Source organism: Vipera ursinii (genome assembly GCF_947247035.1).
Source record: "Vipera ursinii genome assembly, chromosome: 3".
NCBI lineage: Eukaryota > Metazoa > Chordata > Lepidosauria > Squamata > Viperidae > Vipera > Vipera ursinii.
The window spans coordinates 129741096-129759828 of NC_139516.1; the positions used below are offsets into that span (position 1 = coordinate 129741096).

The 18733-nt window shown below is 39.1% G+C and overlaps 1 protein-coding gene across 2 annotated transcripts in view; it reads left to right on the forward strand.

Annotated features, from left to right (window-relative positions):
- The window catches only part of TRIO (trio Rho guanine nucleotide exchange factor), a 257034-nt gene that overhangs the window by 114763 nt on the left and 123538 nt on the right, over positions 1-18733 (forward strand). For both annotated transcript variants that reach the window (XM_083358364.1, XM_083358365.1), the window contains exons 10-13: positions 3863-3985; positions 7358-7549; positions 16296-16465; positions 16903-17077. In XM_083358364.1, the coding sequence (XP_083214490.1) occupies positions 3863-3985; positions 7358-7549; positions 16296-16465; positions 16903-17077 (660 nt within the window). The remainder of the gene's footprint in view (positions 1-3862; positions 3986-7357; positions 7550-16295; positions 16466-16902; positions 17078-18733) is intronic.

An 18733-nucleotide genomic window follows, 5' to 3' on the forward strand; every position in this document is an offset into this window, starting at 1 on the left:
CAGGCTGAGGAGGTCTGGGAGGACTTATTTTGGGCAGCAAGGTAGTGAGCAGCAAGCTTAATCCCTCTACTCTGAGAATATAGGTGCTCTCCGTATCTCATTTGCCAAATGTATTTCAAAATTGCTATTGCTAAGCACATTGATTTGTGCTTCTTAGATTTTAAGCCGCCCTGAGTCTTCAGAGAAGGGTGGGATATAAATGGGATTTTTTTTAAAAAAATGGCTAAACCTGCATATTTTGAATTATTTTTGTTCCCCAAAGTCATCTCAAATAAAAAAGGCTTTCTGGAAATAGGTTTTGACTTGGTTTTCATAAATGATAAAATAATCAACCTGAAATGGCCAAATCGGACAGCGTTTATAAGAGAAAATAATACCCAATGTGGAAGTGGACTGTCTGTCTATCTGTCCATCCAACCAACCGACCAACTACATATTTTTTGTCAACTTAAGGCATTGTACATGCCTAATTTCCCTCTATATTCCCGACACAACAGCACTTTGTGGTTGAGAAAGAATGACTGGCCCAAAGTTAGCCAGGTGACTTTTGTGCCTGAGGAAGGACTAGAACTCACATTTCTAACTCAGGAGAAGCCACTACCCCAAGCTGGCTAGTGAAAGGTTTGTAGTTCAAATGAATACCATGACTTAAGAAGTGATCTGGCCAAGAAGTGATTCTGGCCAGGATAAAAAGTGACTCTGGCCAGCCCACAGAGGGAAAAAAAGTCAAACAATAGCCATGTCTAACACAGCACAAGAGATTTGATCAACAACAGAGCCTCCTCAAGATCTCGCCAGTCCCCTGAGACCCCCAGGCCTAATGATAAAGCCAAGATTTGATGAATTTCCAGAAAATAAAGTGGGATGAATGTGATCTGACTTTGGGGAGGGGTAGAACCTACAAGGCGAGCACCAAGGCAGATACGGCCAATTTTCATGGACCTGCTAATTGTAGATCCCTGATTGATGGGACCTGCAACATGGCCTTTCTTGCCAGATCTGACAGGATGAGCAGATGTAGTCAGGGAGAGACAATCCTTCAAATAACCAGACACTGTGCTGTGAAGGGCTTTAAAAGTCAAAAACAGCACCTTGAATTGGACTCAAAAGCATGTTGGCAACCAGTACAGCTCACCGAGCAGAGGTAACGTGCTGTTCTAAAAGCACCCATAGCTGTGCATGTTGCTGCATTTTGCACCATCTGAAGTTTCCAGTTACTCTTCAAGGACAGCCTTGAAGTAGAGTGCATTGCAATAACTGAACCAGGAAATGAGTAGGGCACGAGTAACTGTGAGCAGAACCTTCAAGTTCAGGAACAGGAATAACTGGTGCACAACACAAAATGGTCCAAAGGCCCTTCTAGCTACAACCACCACCTCCTCCTTTGAGCAGGAGTTGCGAGTCCAAGAAAACCGCCAGACTGCTCACAGGGGCCATACAATTCAGAACCATGCAGCCCCCAAAACGGCATGGTCTTAGAACCAGCAGGCCCCAAAACCCAATGCCATTCTTGCCATAGGTCAGCTGAAGCCTGTTGTTCCTTATCCAGATGCTCACAGCCTCCAGACACCTGGGTGAGACATCCATAGCGTTGCTTAATTTGCCAGGGGCAGAGATGTCTCATTGGGTATCATCAGCATAGTGATGATATCTCACTCCATGGCAACGGATGATCTCACTAGGTTTATAATAGCAGTAGGATCAAAGGGTAACTTATTTTCTCTATTGTAATACAACTTTTGGACAGTCACTGGAGACACTCAGTTCAGCTTCTATCTCAAGCTGTGGGAATTCACTGGGTGACTTTGGGCCATTCATTTCTTTCATGCTAGTTTATCTCATATCTCTCCCTTTTGTTATGGGGGGAAAGGAAGGGAGATCCAATGTAAGATGCCTTGAGCTTATGAAGAAAAGGTAGGATACAACTATAACAAAATAAAAATATGGTTGGTGTATGCCTCTGAAAAATTCTAGATATTGAGAAGGGAATTAGAATGAAAATTAAAGTAGACTAGTAACTCTACAGTAAATAATGGCCTTAGCACATGCTTTGAAACTCAAATTGTAGTTTGGAGTCTACCTTGCAATTATCCATAATAGTGCAATATTTGAATTTGATTTTTTTTGTTTGTTTTAACGAGGTTTTGAGATGCTGCTTTAGATTCATGGACTCCATGATTGCTAGATGTAAGAATGATGAAAGAAAATGGGTTCATTTTGTTGATGTGTTGGCTAAGTACTTCCTTGGGATATGACTAAGGCAGAGGCATAAAGTTTCTTTATAGAGTTGATGACATAATGATAAAGGCATGGTTTTAGTTTTCTTTTGCTGCCTTTTGTGGTTATGCAGGATGTCAAACAGTGGTTCTGAGAATTTGGAGAGCTATTGCTAGCCCAAATAGTCAAGATTAAACCAAAGGATCAGAAGTCAGATTCAGCAGAGGCCATACACTTTTCTTGTAATATTTTTAATTTTGTAATATCTTTGAGGGGTACTTGGTCAGGGCAGACTGATATATAATGTTTTTTTTGTCAAAAGAGTGAATATACTATCTCAGGCTAATTAAAGCAGATGCTTGATGAATAAGGGTTCCTTCTGCAGGCTCCAGGGTAAAGTTGACTGGTACAGGACATGCCATTCCCCCAAACATTTCTGGTATAAACTGAATTAAGCTTCATATTCAAGGAAGAGCTCCTTAGTTCTACAAATGCTTGCTGGTATGATGTGTCTGTACAGAATTTGCAGAATAGGGAACATCTTGTTTCAGTTACTGTTTTAACTGCCATAGTGTAGGGATGTATACGTTGGCCTCAGTTCCCAGAATGTTTAGTTACTGAATAGATTCTGATTATTAAAATTATTGGGACTTGAATGGAATGGAAAGCAAGTGAATGGAAAGAAATTTTTGCCAGATGCACTTTATGGTTAAGCACAAAGGGGCAGCTCCGTGGGTCAAGGTAAAATTGCATTTCAGTTCAGTGACTTTCAAACATCATGTCCTCAGGGACTCTTCTGTATGGATTTGTCTACCAAGGAGTTTTGCAGATAGGACATGGAATCTGTGGTTTACGGAAGATACTGGTGATATATGCCTGCATGCCCAGTCTATTGGATACTGGCATGGAAAAGTAATCTCTTAAATTTAGAATTTAGAAGCAGCTCTGTGTATCAATGTTTGAGGTAGGGGAGTGTTTTCTCTCAGGATAATTTAATTTAATTTAAGTAGATGGAGTTTTGCTGATTTCAAAAGGATGTTTCTTCTATTAGCAGGCCAGACATCCCCATAGGAGACAACTTGATTGCTTAGTTTACAAACTCAGCAATAAATGGGGAACTCGTTTTTTATCATTGCAAGCTCTGGTGAGAGAAACTGCCACCAGTCTGAATGTCTAAACCAGCGTTTTCCAACCTTAGGAACTTGAAGATGCGTGGACTTCAACTCCCAGAATTCCCCAGCCAGCATAGCTGGCTGGGGAATTCTGGGAGTTGAAGTCCACGCATCTTCAAGTTCCTAAGGTTGGGAAACGCTGGTCTAAACTACTGGACTTATAACAATACTATCAATACAGGAGAAAAATGCTAGCCAGGCAGTGGGTGTTTTATGTGTATATAAATCCTAAGGTAGGATTCATACGGAGTAAGAATGTTAATAATTGCTGGATTTTCACTGATATTTGAATTTGTCTCTGGAATATCTATATTCCATGATTCACTAAAACATTTTAGGGAAGACTGTTAGGAAACTGATGAATTATGGCTTCAGTTGATTTAGCCTATTACATTCTGCAACAGCAGAACCCATTAGAAGCAACATACAAATATACAGTTGGATTTCGTTCATGATGGTGATCTGTCTTGCAGGTGCTGGATTGGATCGAAAACCATGGAGAAGCTTTCCTTAGTAAACATACAGGAGTTGGGAAATCCTTGCATCGAGCCAGAGCACTGCAGAAACGCCACGAAGACTTTGAAGAAGTGGCACAGGTAGGGAATTCACCCCGGGCAACTATTCTTGGCATTCATTTGAACATGGCTGGAAATCCTGCAAAGGTGCCCAGGTTTTCAAGCTGCAGTGTTTGACACCAGTTTGAAACGAGGAGACGGAACTGGTTGCAAACGTCGTAGCTTGAAAGCATGGGCACCCTTCATGCTCTGACTTTTAATCTTTTTCTTTCTTTCTTTGTCTTGTCTCCCCATTGCTCCTCTCCATCCAGTTTTTCCCCCCCCCTTTAATAAAGGTACGCCTTTCCTTCACATCATTTCCATCTTGTTTCTCCTCCTCCCTCTTTACTGTACCCGATGGAACATATCCACGAGGCAGTTTTTGTGTCTTTCAGTAAAAATGTTAAAAGATACTTAGATGAGGGAATCGAGCTCATTTATAAAGGGGCTAATTTATTTTACAGGTGATTAATTTTAATCGGCAGTTATAAATTCAGTAACCAATTGTTGTTGTTTTTTTAAATCCTGACACACAGGCATAAATTTGTTACTTGTGTATTGGGAAAAGGAGAATCTCTAATACAGGCAGTCCTCGACTTACAATAGTTTGTTTAGTGACCATTCAAAGTTACAACGGCACTGAAAAAGTGACTTATGACTGTTTTTCACACATACAAACATTGCAGCATCCCCATGATCACATGATCAAAATTCAAATGCGTGGCAACTAACTCTTATTTAGGATGGTTGCAGTGTCCCAAGGTCATGTGATCACCTTTTGCAACCTTCTGACAAGCGAAGTCAATGAGGAAGCCAGATTAACAACTGTGTTACTAACTTAGTACCTGCAGTGATTCACTCAACAACTGTGGCAAGAAAGGCTGTGAAATGGGGCAAACTCACTTAGCAACTACCTTGCTCAGCAATGGAAATTTTGAGTTTTAATTGTGGTCGTTAAGTCGAGGACTGCCTTTAGTGGGATATTAAGTTTAAAACCTGTCTGCCCATTGGATAAGTCCAACAAATAGCCATATAAAATCTCTTCTAAAGTAATCTTTTAAAAAATGCGCTAAAGAAATCCGTTTAATTTGTTTATTCATTTCTTTCTGCCCAAAACACTTATACGATGCATTTGTTCATTTATTTTTTGAACTTGTACCTTGCCACAGTCAATGTACTCTCACCAACTTACAAGATGTATAACATAAAAACTGTTAAAACATCTACCATAAAAAAGGACCAAAAAAATAATAAAGGTAAATAAAAATAATAGAGATGGTGCCCTGCAGGCAATCAAGAAAATGCTCTCCCAAATAATCCAATTTTCAATGACTTCCTGAAAACCAATAAAGAAGAATAATTTTAATGGGGGAAGGGGTTATTCCAGATCAGGAGCACCACCAAAGAAAAGCAGAGTCACCTACCCTTGGTCCCTGTAACTAGGGCCCTCTTGGAAAATGGACCAACAAGGCAAGTATTATTATCTGCCCTAAAACCACACTTTGCACTCACCTATACACAGGGCTTTTTTTTTTGTCATAGAACGCCCAGAACGCAGTTCTGGCACCTTTTTTGGATGGAACCTTGTAGGGTAGGCAAGGCAGGTTGTATGACATGTGTGAATTCCGGCAACTTTTTATTTTACAAAAAAAGCACTGCCTATATACAAATGTCTCTGTGTGTATCTCTTCATTGCCTGAACTGTGGGAAAGTTTGTAGCCACTTTGAAATAACTTGGCTTCTATTGCTGCCAGTTTCTGTTCTGAACATTCCCTATATACCACCTAGAAGTGTGTACATTATTAGAAATGAGCTATTAGGCAGCTCACTAACTCTAGAATATAGATTGCTCATGTAACCATTAGTCTTGAATTACTGAGCATTTTATTCTCTTTCTCCAGAGCCCACGATGGCCAAATATGTAAGGGATGGGCAAAACATTACAAAGTTGTAATGTTTCAGAACAGAATTTTGTTTTGCATACCTCCACAAATAAGTAGGAGCACGGTAGTTTGTAGAGGAGATCCTTCACATCTGTCTTCCCCCTGTATAGTGTGATTTCAGTTGTATTTGAAGATGTCAGAGAGGCTTGACAAAGTATAATGAGTACTGTACAATGTACTCAAAGTACCCTTGAGCTCTTATGATTTATTTAGCCTATAAGTGGTGGTGGTGATGGGGAATGATTTCTTGTTTACTAGTGTAATGAGGAAGCTTATTTATTTTACTGTGAAACATGCAGTACAGTCATAGTGTTCAAGCACGGGTTTCGGTAGCTTGATATTTTATTTGATAAAAATGTATTTGTTTGATTGCGGTTGCAAGGCACATATGCAAAGAGGGGAAAAATACAAGGATGTCTGCCAGCAAATCTGTCTATTTATTATAATATTTGTATCATTCCAGAATCCTTTCTGAGACATTATGACATTTTGTAGCCAAAGGAATAAAGCAGTAGGATAGTGGCAAGACAGCTCCCAGTTCCTGCAAATTAAAGTTGCAAATGTTTATAGGAGATGACCCCAGATGTTTTTTTCAAAGTCGTGGGATAAAAAAGCAGTGATAACTTTGATTACTCTAAAAAAAAAGTACTGAAGCTATTTAAATAGTGTTTTTTAAAATATGTCACCTTTAAGAAGTATGGACGTCAACTCACATAATTCCCCAGCTCGCATTTTACCCTCCTCTTTTCTTTAAAAAGATTTTGTTCATGTCAATTAATAATACAGAGCCCGTCTGAAATTGGTTGGGTCACATGGGTCTATCATATTACCGGGTTGTGTTCCATTGATAACTGCTGAAGATTTAAATAGATCCCATTTGAAAACCCTGTAATCCAGTGATCCCTGGTGATATGAAATAGCTGTAGGTCGTTTTATTGTTGTTATTTTGTTGAATAATTTAATAAACACATTTATTACAGCGTATCCCACCTTTCTTCCTTGACTCAAGGGCTGTGCATGACCTTCCTTTCAATTTTTGCACACAGAGCAAGTAACATAAGATAATCTTAAAAGCATTTGCCGAAATCAGTTGTGAATATGAAGGTAAATGACAGACTTTGCAAATGTTCTCCTGAGAAGTGCAGTATCTTAAACCATGTGCTTATTGGTAGTCATGGGTCTTCAAAAGATAGGGCGATGATATCACCAGAGAACCCAGGATTTATACTCTGCTTCTTCCATTTTTTTTAGAAGAAGATGAAACCTACTAGAAACTTGACATATATGGTTTCTTCTATTGGCCACTAAATCTTGACTGGAAATCATGCTTCAGCAATGTGCTGCTAGATTTCAGTCGTGGAGCCTTGAAGGACATCAGAGGCTACAAAATGGGGTTTGGGAATTGTTTATGGGTCGGTATAAATGTTCGTAAAATCCCTCTGCAACTCTTATTCTCTTGCCATTTCTGCAGAACACATATACTAATGCAGACAAATTGCTAGAAGCAGCTGAGCAGCTGGCACAGACAGGAGAGTGTGACCCGGAAGAGATTTATCAAGCAGCCCATCAGCTGGAAGACCGGATACAAGATTTCGTTCGGCGGGTGGAGCAGCGCAAAATCTTACTGGACATGTCTGTATCTTTTCATACCCATGTTAAAGAGGTAAGCAAAACAGGAAATAGCGTCAGGATCTTTGTAAGCGCATGCTCAGAAGCTAAAATAGAAATCTACAGCAGCAAAAGCAGGATTGGTCTTTCAACAGATCCTTTGCAATGTGACCTTTTTTGGGGGGGTTCCCATTCCTTCTAATGGACCTTGCGAGTTTTGCCTGATGTAGAGCAGCCTTTCAAACAGCATTGGTTATCTGCTGTGTTAGCTGCTCTTTTAATTTTTTCCAGTGCCTCAGAATGCTCTTAAGTTGGGCGCACTCTAGGGTGGATCCTGACCCCACTTGAAACACTACAACACAGATAAAAATGTAGGTGATCAAGGTGTAAATATCAGCTTTAGGCCTTGGAAGCCAGGTAGCCTCTCAAACACAGTAGGTACTATGTAAAGAATGCATTGGATCGTAGTTTTCCTTGAAGGGACAAGCAATCATTTAATAGTTGCAATTAAAAGAATTAGTGATCCAAGAGAGAGAAACCAATCTAATTCAAGGTGGTTAATATAAACTTCACTAGTATCCAGGGTATAATATATATAAATGCTCTTTCAGTTTAAATTTTCCCCTCAAAACTATAATCCGTTCCCTTTTCTTAAAGTTATTCACTGACATGCTTAACCAGACTAGTCCAAGTGGTATCAGATGAGGGTCCGTTTTTGGCTGTTGGACTCATTTGATGTTTTGAGGGCATATAGTAGGCACTTTTAACACATGGGAGCTGGGTAAGCTTTCCCTTTCCTCAATGGCAACCATGGAAGACATATAAAAGGTACAAACCACACAGTTACCAGAATTGCTGCCTCCTGTCCCTGTTGCTGGATGCTATTTTTTATTTTTTTATCTCTGCTTAACTTTGTTATCTGCTGGGAATCATATGTTTCTAAATGCATTGGGTTGAAGCCGTTTTCTAAGAAAATGTTTGTGGCCGAGAGGCCACTCCTGAAAATAAAGGTGTTTTTGGAGATTCTTTCCTTCCTTTTCCACCTGCTGAATCCTCCTTTTTTCAATTAAAAGAGTATTTGAAAGATGAGATTGGGACTTCAGCAAAATACAACATGGGTGCTCTGGCTCCTACACTGGAGGTTTCAGATCTAATGGCTGCAGAAAGTGTTACAAAAAGTCAGCCACGCAGTTTCTCTCAGGTTAAAATATAGTACAAAAGTCTCATCCCCCAAAATGTTATCTTTAAAATAGAATAAAAAGCAAACAAACAAAAAGAAGGGGGATGGAATTACATTTTCTTTTAAGTATGAGAAAATTCCACTGATTACTAAAGTATGTATAATGAGAATTCATACAAGAATATGGCTAATAAATTACTTTTTTTTTGTTCTGGTGACCAGTGGAATATTTCTTGTTTTAGGAGAGAGTTTTATTATTTATTATTATTTTTTGTGCTGTAGTTTTGTCAAAGTATATAATGAAAAGAATAAAAACAAAATTTATCTCCCTCCTTCCAGCACTTTGAGCTGTTACCTTATCATAAAGCAACTTCCTGTCGATCATTATACTTACTTCATTTTTAATGTAACACATAAATGGTAAACTTGGCTCTCAGTAAGAAATTTATTTTCTTCTTATGTAGTATTACTGGATTTGTTTATACTAGAAAGTGAAGGGAAATCAAAGGATAGTTGTACATTTATGAGTAATTGGAAGCTATCTCCACAAAATGGTTTCCTCAGATGTCGGCTTAATAGGAATATTCAGCAAAGGCAGAAGGGAACAGAAGGCAAGACTATTACCTGTTGCCAAAGATGAGGAAAAAATAAATGGAAAGTATGTAACAAAATAGATACTTCCAGTTGTTAATTGTTCAGGGTTGCCCAAATTTGCTTTTTCCTCTACCTCTTCTCTATCCTTTGTCATAATCATGTTTTTGATTTTTTTTAAAAAAATTGTAAATCTGAAATCAGGAGTTAGATTACTTTTTATTATCTCTGAGTCGCTATTGGAACTCTTTTGGCTAAAGTGCAGAGTACAAAATGCTTCAGATAAATAAACCTTACACTTTTCTGGTCTTAGGTTCTTGCTTAGTGTTACTTACAGGTAAAACATTTTGAAGGAAGATACAATCATATGAAAAAGAAAGTACACCCTCTTTGAATTCTATGGTCTTACATATCAGGACATAGTAAAACAAAAACCATCTGATCCTTAGTAGTTCTTAAAGGCAGGGTAAATATAATCTCTGATTAACCACAATATATGACATATTACAACATGCCATTATTTTACAAAAAGAAAGCCAAAATGGACTGTAGGTTGGCACCTGTGTTGTTATATTTCACATGAAGAACCCGTTGATCCTCCTGATTTGTTTTAGTTTATTGTTTCAAAATAACACTTCCTCAGGCAACTAGGTGTGCTGGCCTTTAACCACCAGTTTCCATAGCACCAGAATGCCTCTCAACCTCCAACATATCCAGAAGTGTTTTTGTTTTTGAAAAGCCTTCGGTATGCTTTGAAGTATTTCCAGAAATACTAGTCAAGAGGTTAGCCTGGTGGTAGCAATAAAACTACCCGGAGAATATTGGAGTATTTTAAGTGGGAGTAAAAAAAAAAAAAAGCAAAATCGGTACAGTCTAACAAGCTTTGGAATTATAGGGTTGCAGGAGAACAGTAGAAGAGATGAGAAAGGCTTAGGGCTACTAGGTCTGGACTGCAAAAAACCAGATAAACAGTAGCTGCTAATGAATTACCAAAAAGCAACAATAACATTTTGTTGCCCTGCTGTGCTCATTCAGGCTTTTGGAGCCCCCATGTACCGGTAGTAGCCTTAAGAAAATGAACAAGATGATTCAATAAAGAACATGAAGCAGAGAGAAGACTGTCAATATTTTTGAGTGTTCAGTCTATGTCTTGTATGCTAGGAGCCTGAGGTGAGAATCAGAGTTTAAAGCAGTGATTTTAAATACGTCCACTTTGAGAGCGGGCAACTAAATTTCATTTTTGATGTGTGCCGTTGTGCCCACAGTAAAAAAAATGACAATAAAGGTTATCTTATTTACTGTTCTTTCACGCTCTCAAAGTGGAACACATAAATTCAATGGAGTTATACTGAAAATTTTCTAGTATTTTCAGATGCAGGAACCAATATGTAGTTTTTGATAACGATTAATCTAATATTCCAGTACCAAAATTCAAATATAGAAAAATTATTAGTCGAGTAAACCTCTAGTCCCGGTGACCGATCCAGATTCGATCTTGCAACATTATCCTGGGACATGTAAATTTGTCTTCATTCGTAAGATTGTTAGTATTTGCTAAGCGTTCTGGTTCTGTCTTGAGCTGGGGTAAAGGGATAAATCTCACAGAATAAGTCAAGCAGTTAGGAGACTGTTTATAGCAACAGTTACTTAGGTGGCAAGCTCAGTGCAGGAATTAATGGCAGAAACTGTAGGCTACACCCCAGAGGGCAGTTTAGCTTCATTCACTGAGTAATTCAAAGCTGTTATGTTTTGCTCAAAAAGTGCTTTGACTAATGTCTGCATTTGTCTGCACACATAACTTTCCAACTGCCAGCTGTACAAATGTGCATTTAAATAACTCCCTTTTCCCCAGGTGGGAAAAAGTGGAATGTGAGTTGGCCCAGGTGTTTGCCTAGCCATGCCAAAAGTAGGAACAAATCAGCCCTGTCAACTATTGGTGGAAGTATGGGTATTTGTTTGATGAAGATGAACCCATGAGGCTTAGTGCCTAAGCGTTTTTGCCTGGTGTTTTACGAAACACTCCTCCACGGCTTGTAAAAAATAAATGTCAAAATATTTGTTGTTCCAAATTTAATTTTTAGAGAATCTGTCAGCTCCTTTCTCGGTCTTCATACATAAGCATTTCTATAGTGAACTCTGGAAATGTAGGCTAGAATGAAAAAAAAAAGACCGGCTATTTCTTAGTTGAAAAATGCAGTGTGAAATTTCGTGACCTTGAAAAAAGAGTCATTCTTACAGAAACTTAATACAACATTACTATTTGCTCGTATTGTTTATGGGTGTGCATGTGCCCACATGCCTTCAAATAATTGTACAGTGTTGCTGTTTCTCTCACTGATTTGATTGACAATATATTTAGGCTGCATTAGAATGTTTTTCATATGATGAGCTGATCTCAGAAACTGATCATAGCTTAAATGACATCAAGAAAACATTCAGCAACTTCACACAAATTAACCTCATTGCTCATAATCATGAAATTAAATCGGGCTTGCAATACTGAAAGGTGATATAAAGTTGAATAGCAGATGCTGTTATTTTTCTTCACAAATTATGTAAATATACACATACTGTAGGCTGCTATAGATATACATTTACTTCTATTCAGCTTCACTGCATCTGCATTGTCAAATGTTGTAACATTAAATTGTTATATAAAACTTTTCGGAGTTATATTCCTTAAATTGTTACTTTCTTGTTTTAGCCGTTGGCCATATATCAAGCTTATGTAAGTAAAAAATAATCGTTCAAATAATAAGCAAAAGTTGCCTAAAGAAACATACTACAAAGAGTAATTCAGCTGACATTCTGTTAATACTCCCAGCAAGCAGCATAACCCTAATTTACTACCATGAATTGGAATAGTTATGCAGTTACCCTGCAGGTTCTAACTGGAAGACAGAGAATCTGTTTTTGGCTGGGTAAGATACTCATTCACGTTCTTTACCTTTCAGTAGCAGTTAAAGTTTGTTGTTTTAGTCAGTGACATAGATGATATGATATCTGGGTGCACATGTTGTTTTAAACCATGATTTAATAATTTCACACTTCCCTAGAGCGTAAACTAAGAACAGACAATCCAACACCTGCAAAGCCAGCTTATCATCACCAGTAGACAAGGGTATTTAAAAAATGGGGGGAAGGACCCCTAAAAATCAGGAAAAAATACCCAATTTAATTTAATTTAATTTAATTTATTAATATTTCTATACCGCCCTTCTCCCGAAGGACTCAGGGCGGTGTACAGGGCAAGAATAAAACACAAAGCTACAAAAATTAAAAAGTAATTAAATACATGCCCAACAATAAATACATTAATAAAACCCCAATAAAATGATAGTAAAACCCCACCAATCCCCCCTCAGGCCAGGCCGGCTTGTTCGAACAGGTATGTTTTCAGATCGCGGCGAAAGGAGCGAAGATCGGGCACCGTCCGGAGCTCAACCGGTAACTGGTTCCATAGCTCCGGGGCGCCCACAGAGAAAGACCTCCCCCAATTGGCCAAATTGCTTGAAGGCTGATGTATTGAAGAGTTTTAGCTGAAATAAGACATTTGGAAAGATTTGACTAGATAGATGCTTGGTATAATCCAGGAAAGTGACTGATGGGTTAATAATATATTTGAGAGTATTTCCCCTCATTGTTGCTTGGACAATCTAAACACTGTTTAATGATTTTGTACCAATAGCATGCCTGCTGTCTGGGAGCTATATTTAGAGCTACTTGGCTCAGTGTGATGGTGAATAAACGATGCAAGAGACTTCCACATAGATAAGGGATGCTGTAAGATAAGATTTGTATTCCCTAAAGTTTCCTAATGATGCTACAATATTATAGTAATTAAAATAATTATTCTATCCAATAACAAACATTCATCAGGTAAATTGAACACAAGGCAAACATGCAATAATTCAAATTCTATAACAGGGGTGTCAAACTGCCGGCCCATAGGCCGGATGTGTCATGCCGAAACCACCCCATTGCCGGCAATGGGGAAAAAAAGTCGTGATACGTCGCGACATGTCACATGAAATTGCGAGGTTGACACCCCTGGTCTATAAGAAATAAAACACTATTTTAAAAAAGATTTTAAAATTATTTCAAAAGCCAGGAGTGTAAGCACTAAAATACATAGTCTGCTTTCTCTGGAATTTCTATAGAGGTAGTCCTCGACTTTTGGCTGGTTGCTTAGCGACTGTTCAAAGTTACAATGGATTTCCCCAGAGCTATTTCCAATCTAGTTTCAAAGTTCTGATGCCTCTCCTCCCCCACCCCACCCCACCCCCCGAAGTCCTCATTTTGCATGATTGGCAACCAGCCTGCATGGTTACATGGCTATATGTGGCATTTTTGCTGGAAATCTGTGTTTATTTCCAGTTTCAGGTAAAAAGCAGCCGTTAGCTAAAATGGGTTCCTTTATCAACCACTGCATTTGCCTAAAAATCATGGCATTCCCTTAACACCACTGCCAAAAAAGGGTCATAAAATCAAGCAAAGTCACATGCTTAACAGCTTAATGACTGCCACAACTTACAACTGTAATTCCGGGTTCAACTACGAGATCGTATTTAGACGACCACCTGGGATAAATCTGTGATAGACAGAGTGACCCAAATGAGAAAATCCTTCTAGTCACTAAACTATGGAAGTTCCCAATTGGTAACCCTACAGCTTTGTTTTAGACTAATGGAAGTGTTTTGAGCAATTTTGAAAGAATCCATGCATCCCATTGCTGTGTTTTAATTGCCAGAATAAGGTCGTATAAAGATAAAGGTTTCCCCTGTCCAGTCGTGTCTGACTCTAGGGGGGCAGTGCTCATCTCCATTTTTTACCAGAGAGAGCCAGCGTTTCCGTAGTCATGTAGCCAGCATGACTATATGCCAAGGAGCACAGATTGTTACCTTTCCACCGAAGGGGCAAGTAACAGGAGTTCACCCCATCACATAGTGCTTGGGTGTCAAACCTGAGCTGTCATCTTTCCAGCTGACAAGCTCAGCATTTGAACTGCTGTGCCATCGTGCCCCTTTATATAATACCAGTTGTAAAGTGGTATTATATAATATAAATTACTACCTAATCTTTGAACGATAGATGGTATAGTGACAGATTTTTCCTGGTATAGAAAATATTGTAGTTATTATATCAAGCTGAACTGATAAAACGTACTCCTGGCTACTAAGGTCATTTACATTTCAAGTGACAATTATACACCTAAGAACATGAGTAAAAGGCATATTTGACCCTTCAGGGTGAGTGCAGTGCCCATTAGAACAGAATAAATACATTTTCACTTGGCAATCCAAACAAAGTAGCAACTTCCACTTTGCCTAGATGGAGTTCCAGTTTACTAGCTTTCAGTCAGCATATTACACTAATCACAGTGCAGATTAATGATTTAGGTAAATATAAAGCTGGTACTGTAGCTGAAAGGAAAATTATTGACTTTCACTGGACTGTATATCTCACATCCATATTACCTCTTGTTAAAGAATCTTGTATCGCAGTGCTGGAGAAAACCTCCACCTAAGTTTGTAGAATTATTGGCAGTTAGCCTAAGGATCATAAGTCATGGACCAAACGGTGTTTTGTTTTGTTTGTTTTATAGACTCAAGTAATTTTGGAAAGAATTGATTCTTAAAACCTGGATTTGATTGATTGGTCGATTGATCGATTGTTTTGTATGTCTTTGTGCTAGCTAGAGAGATAATACAGAGAATTGCTTTCTACTATTTTCTATAGAATGATAATTGCACTTGATGGTCTAACTCTCTGGGAGAGGACTCTTGGAACTGCTGTTTTCTAGCAATCAAGCAGCAGGAGGGAGTTCTGTCCTGATCAAATAGGATTAAAAATTTAGATATTGATTCAGAGATATATGTCATAGTAATAACTCATTCAGCGCTAAGAGGGATTTTATTTTATTTTTGCTGTTTTTTTGCCATGTGTCGTGTAATGGCTTATAACATGTAGACAGGGCTCAGGGAACAGTATCTGTATTCTGTTCATGTAGTTCCTCTTGCTGACTGAGATGGTCTCTGAGCTGATGTTGGCAGGTCTCTTCTCTCCTCTTCAATTGATAAACCAGCTGAAGCCTATAATTAACTTAAGTCTGTGATACACACACAGTTTAACCGCTATAACATGTACAGTGTTACTCTTCTGTGTGTAGTCTTATCAGTTGTATTTGGTACAAACTTCGGGAGTCAGCTACCTTAGTTCATTGTTTTTTAAAGATCTGTATAGTGAGGTCCAGTGTGGAAATCATCTGAGGAAGTTTATCTGCAAATTGCCAGAGTCTTCAAGATTAACTCTGTCTGCAACTTCCTCCCCCTGTTCTTTGAAATGTCTACTGCTGAGTTGTGGCCTTGTGATTTTTTTTTATTGGCATTCATAAATATCTAAAAACAGACCTTTTGAAAAAACAAGTTTAAATTGTTTATTTTTTATTATTATTTTGAATCTCTAGTTTGAAACTGCAGATCATAAAGAGACTTCGGTTATCAGCAGTATAAATTTAATATACTTAAATAGCAATGTATATTTATTTAATGTCTTAGAAAATTCAGAGAATCCTGTATCTACTATTTCTTTAGCTACAGTTTAAGAACAGCCCTGCAGGAACCACTTCAAAGGTACATGAAGCCTTATCATCTTGTTTCCTACCTTGGCCTACCTATAGGAAGCTTGCAAGTAGGTTTTGATGTCAGCAACCTTTTCCTTCTAGCAGGTCCTCAGAAACTAGTGATACGTGCCTCCAAACATGAAGACATGGAGTAGTTAGGAAATAGTGTAGCAACAGTGCAAGAGAAGGCCAAGTTTGTTGTCCTTATGATGCACATGGGGGAAATGGGAGCTGAGATTTAACTAGAGCATTACACAAACTTTGGCAGAATCCTATGAATTCTGAGCAACTAATATTTGCATATCGTAACCAGTTTTCTTGCAAGTATGCTTTAAAAAAAGTACCGAAGGAGAGAAGAACCTAATCTAACAGTCAGTTTTCTTTCATAATTGCGTTTTCCATCCTCAGCTCTGGACATGGCTGGAAGAGCTGCAGAAGGAACTGCTGGATGATGTCTATGCTGAATCTGTGGAGGCTGTGCAGGAGCTGATCAAAAGATTTGGCCAGCAGCAGCAGACCACTCTACAAGTTACTGTGAATGTTATCAAGGAAGGCGAGGATCTAATACAGCAGCTGAGGTAGGATGTGGCCCTCTGTGGAAATGTCAACTTTGCATCAAGTCATCTTCCTTTCCTTCCAGGCCTGCTGCACTTTAAAGGGTTAAGAGTTTCTCTTGCCCTCTTTGCCCTCATTGTTGGGAGGGTCAAAGAAAATATCATAGCAGGGGTTTACTACACTCTGCAGAAAGGAAGGAGTTCACATTGGTCTAGTCTGAATCATGTTCCTTGCAACCTGTAATTGCAGCCTAATTCTTGGTAAAGAAAAAAAATGCAGCTTAGCTCATTGTTAATTATAAGGCAGTCTGTGAAGCCAATATTGCCAGCTCAAAGCAACGTGTTGGTGAAAGAACATGATTTTGGACATGTGTCACCAAAGATTGAAGAGATTGGCCTCTATTGCACATGCTTATATTTCAGATTCCGGTTTTTCTATGCCTGCTTCCTGTGTTTTATAGGGATTCGGCCATCTCAAGCAACAAGACCCCTCATAACAGCTCCATCAATCACATTGAGACAGTCCTTCAACAGCTGGACGAGGCCCAATCCCAGATGGAGGAGCTCTTCCAGGAACGCAAAATAAAGCTGGAGCTCTTTTTGCAGTTGCGGATCTTTGAGAGAGATGCCATTGATGTGAGTCTGCAGTCCAGATTGCACCATATCTAATATTTCCTCCTTGTCCCTAAGCCGTTGGGCTGATTTGAAAAACGGGAGTTTCTCTTCAAGAAGAAAACTTCAGTGCTATTAGTTTTCCCCATTTTTCTTCATTAACTCTCCCAAAGGCAGTAAGTCAAGGTGCTTTCAGGTAATGATGTAAATAGTTTCTCTCCCCCCCCCCAAAAAAAATGGTTTGCCTGTTTCATTTGGCTAAGGTCAATAATGAAGATGCTATTGGAATAAATAGTTGTACCTGCTGTAGTAGAAAAGTTTTGTGTAATTTCTGTTTCTTTTTATATTTAATTTTCGATATCTCAGTAAATATTAATAGTCCTTGCTTTTACTACAAACATGTTAATAGTGTTCTTCTAAAACAGACATGTCAAACACAAGGCCCGGGGGCCAGATCCGGCCCGCGAAGTGGTTTCATGCGGCCCACGAAGCCATCCTGGAAACAGTGAGAGAATGGCCCCCTCTGCCTTGGCCCTGGCCCAGAGACCCTCCTTCTGCCAGAGACCCTCAGATCTGCCCCATTCCTGCCCAGGCCCCCATAGGCACCCTTGATGCGAATGATGTAGAACTGGCCATGCCCACCCAGTAGGTCATACGCACTCTAGCCACGCCCACCCAGTAGGCCACGCCCACCCTGGCCATACCCACCCGGCCCCTTGAGGGCAACCGCAGTGCTGATGCGGCCCTCAATGAAATTGAGTTTGACACCCCTGTTCTAAAAGCTTCCCAAACCAGCTTGCAGATTTAAACAGGAGAGTTTATGTTAGAATAGGATATCCCGAATCTTACACATTATTCTTTTCCATATAACGCCTTTGAAAAATTCATCGCTTACATAACTAGGTCTGTCCTCCTTCCTCCAATAGCAGGTTGCCATGCAGCAGGCCTAGAACATGATTGTTTTTCAAGTGTTATGAAATATTAAAAAGTAAGAATGGAGTAAAGAAAAAGAAAAGAAATATATAAAGAAGTAAATTTCCCCTTCGTCAGAACAAGTATAAACAACTTTTAATAGCATATCACCTTCTCCTAAAATACAGAAATAAAATTTCTTCTTCCCATATCTCATCTCCTATCTGCAGTACCAACAAAATTTTGAGAGCACATTATTCAGTAGTCAACCTAGCTCCGTTCAGAGTTATCAAAGATAACAAGATGTCTATTTTATCCTCTCTACATTTTACAAAAATGTACATTTTAAATTTTACACTCTACTAAAAACTGCATTTTGGGTAGAGAGAATCTCTGGTTTGAAAGGGGTAAATGAGCCCATCTGTGTTAGAATTGAACAGCCCTCCCTCAACAGAGAGGTAGGAATACGATTCCAGCTATCTCCAGTTTACAACTCAGCCCTTGCAGCAGTTCCAGGAAGGTTCCACAACAACCAATTACACCCTGAATAAGGTGACTGAGGGCACAGATAACCCCCCAGAGAGTGCTAATGACTAGATGACTGCAAAGAAGAGGGAGCCAGGCTGTTCTCCAAAGCACCTGAGAGCAGGACAAGAAACAAGGGATGGAAACTAGTCAAGGAGAGAAGCAACCTAGAACTAAGGAGAAATTTCCTGACAGTTAGAACAATTAACCAGTGGAACAACCTGCCTCCAGAAGTGGCGAATG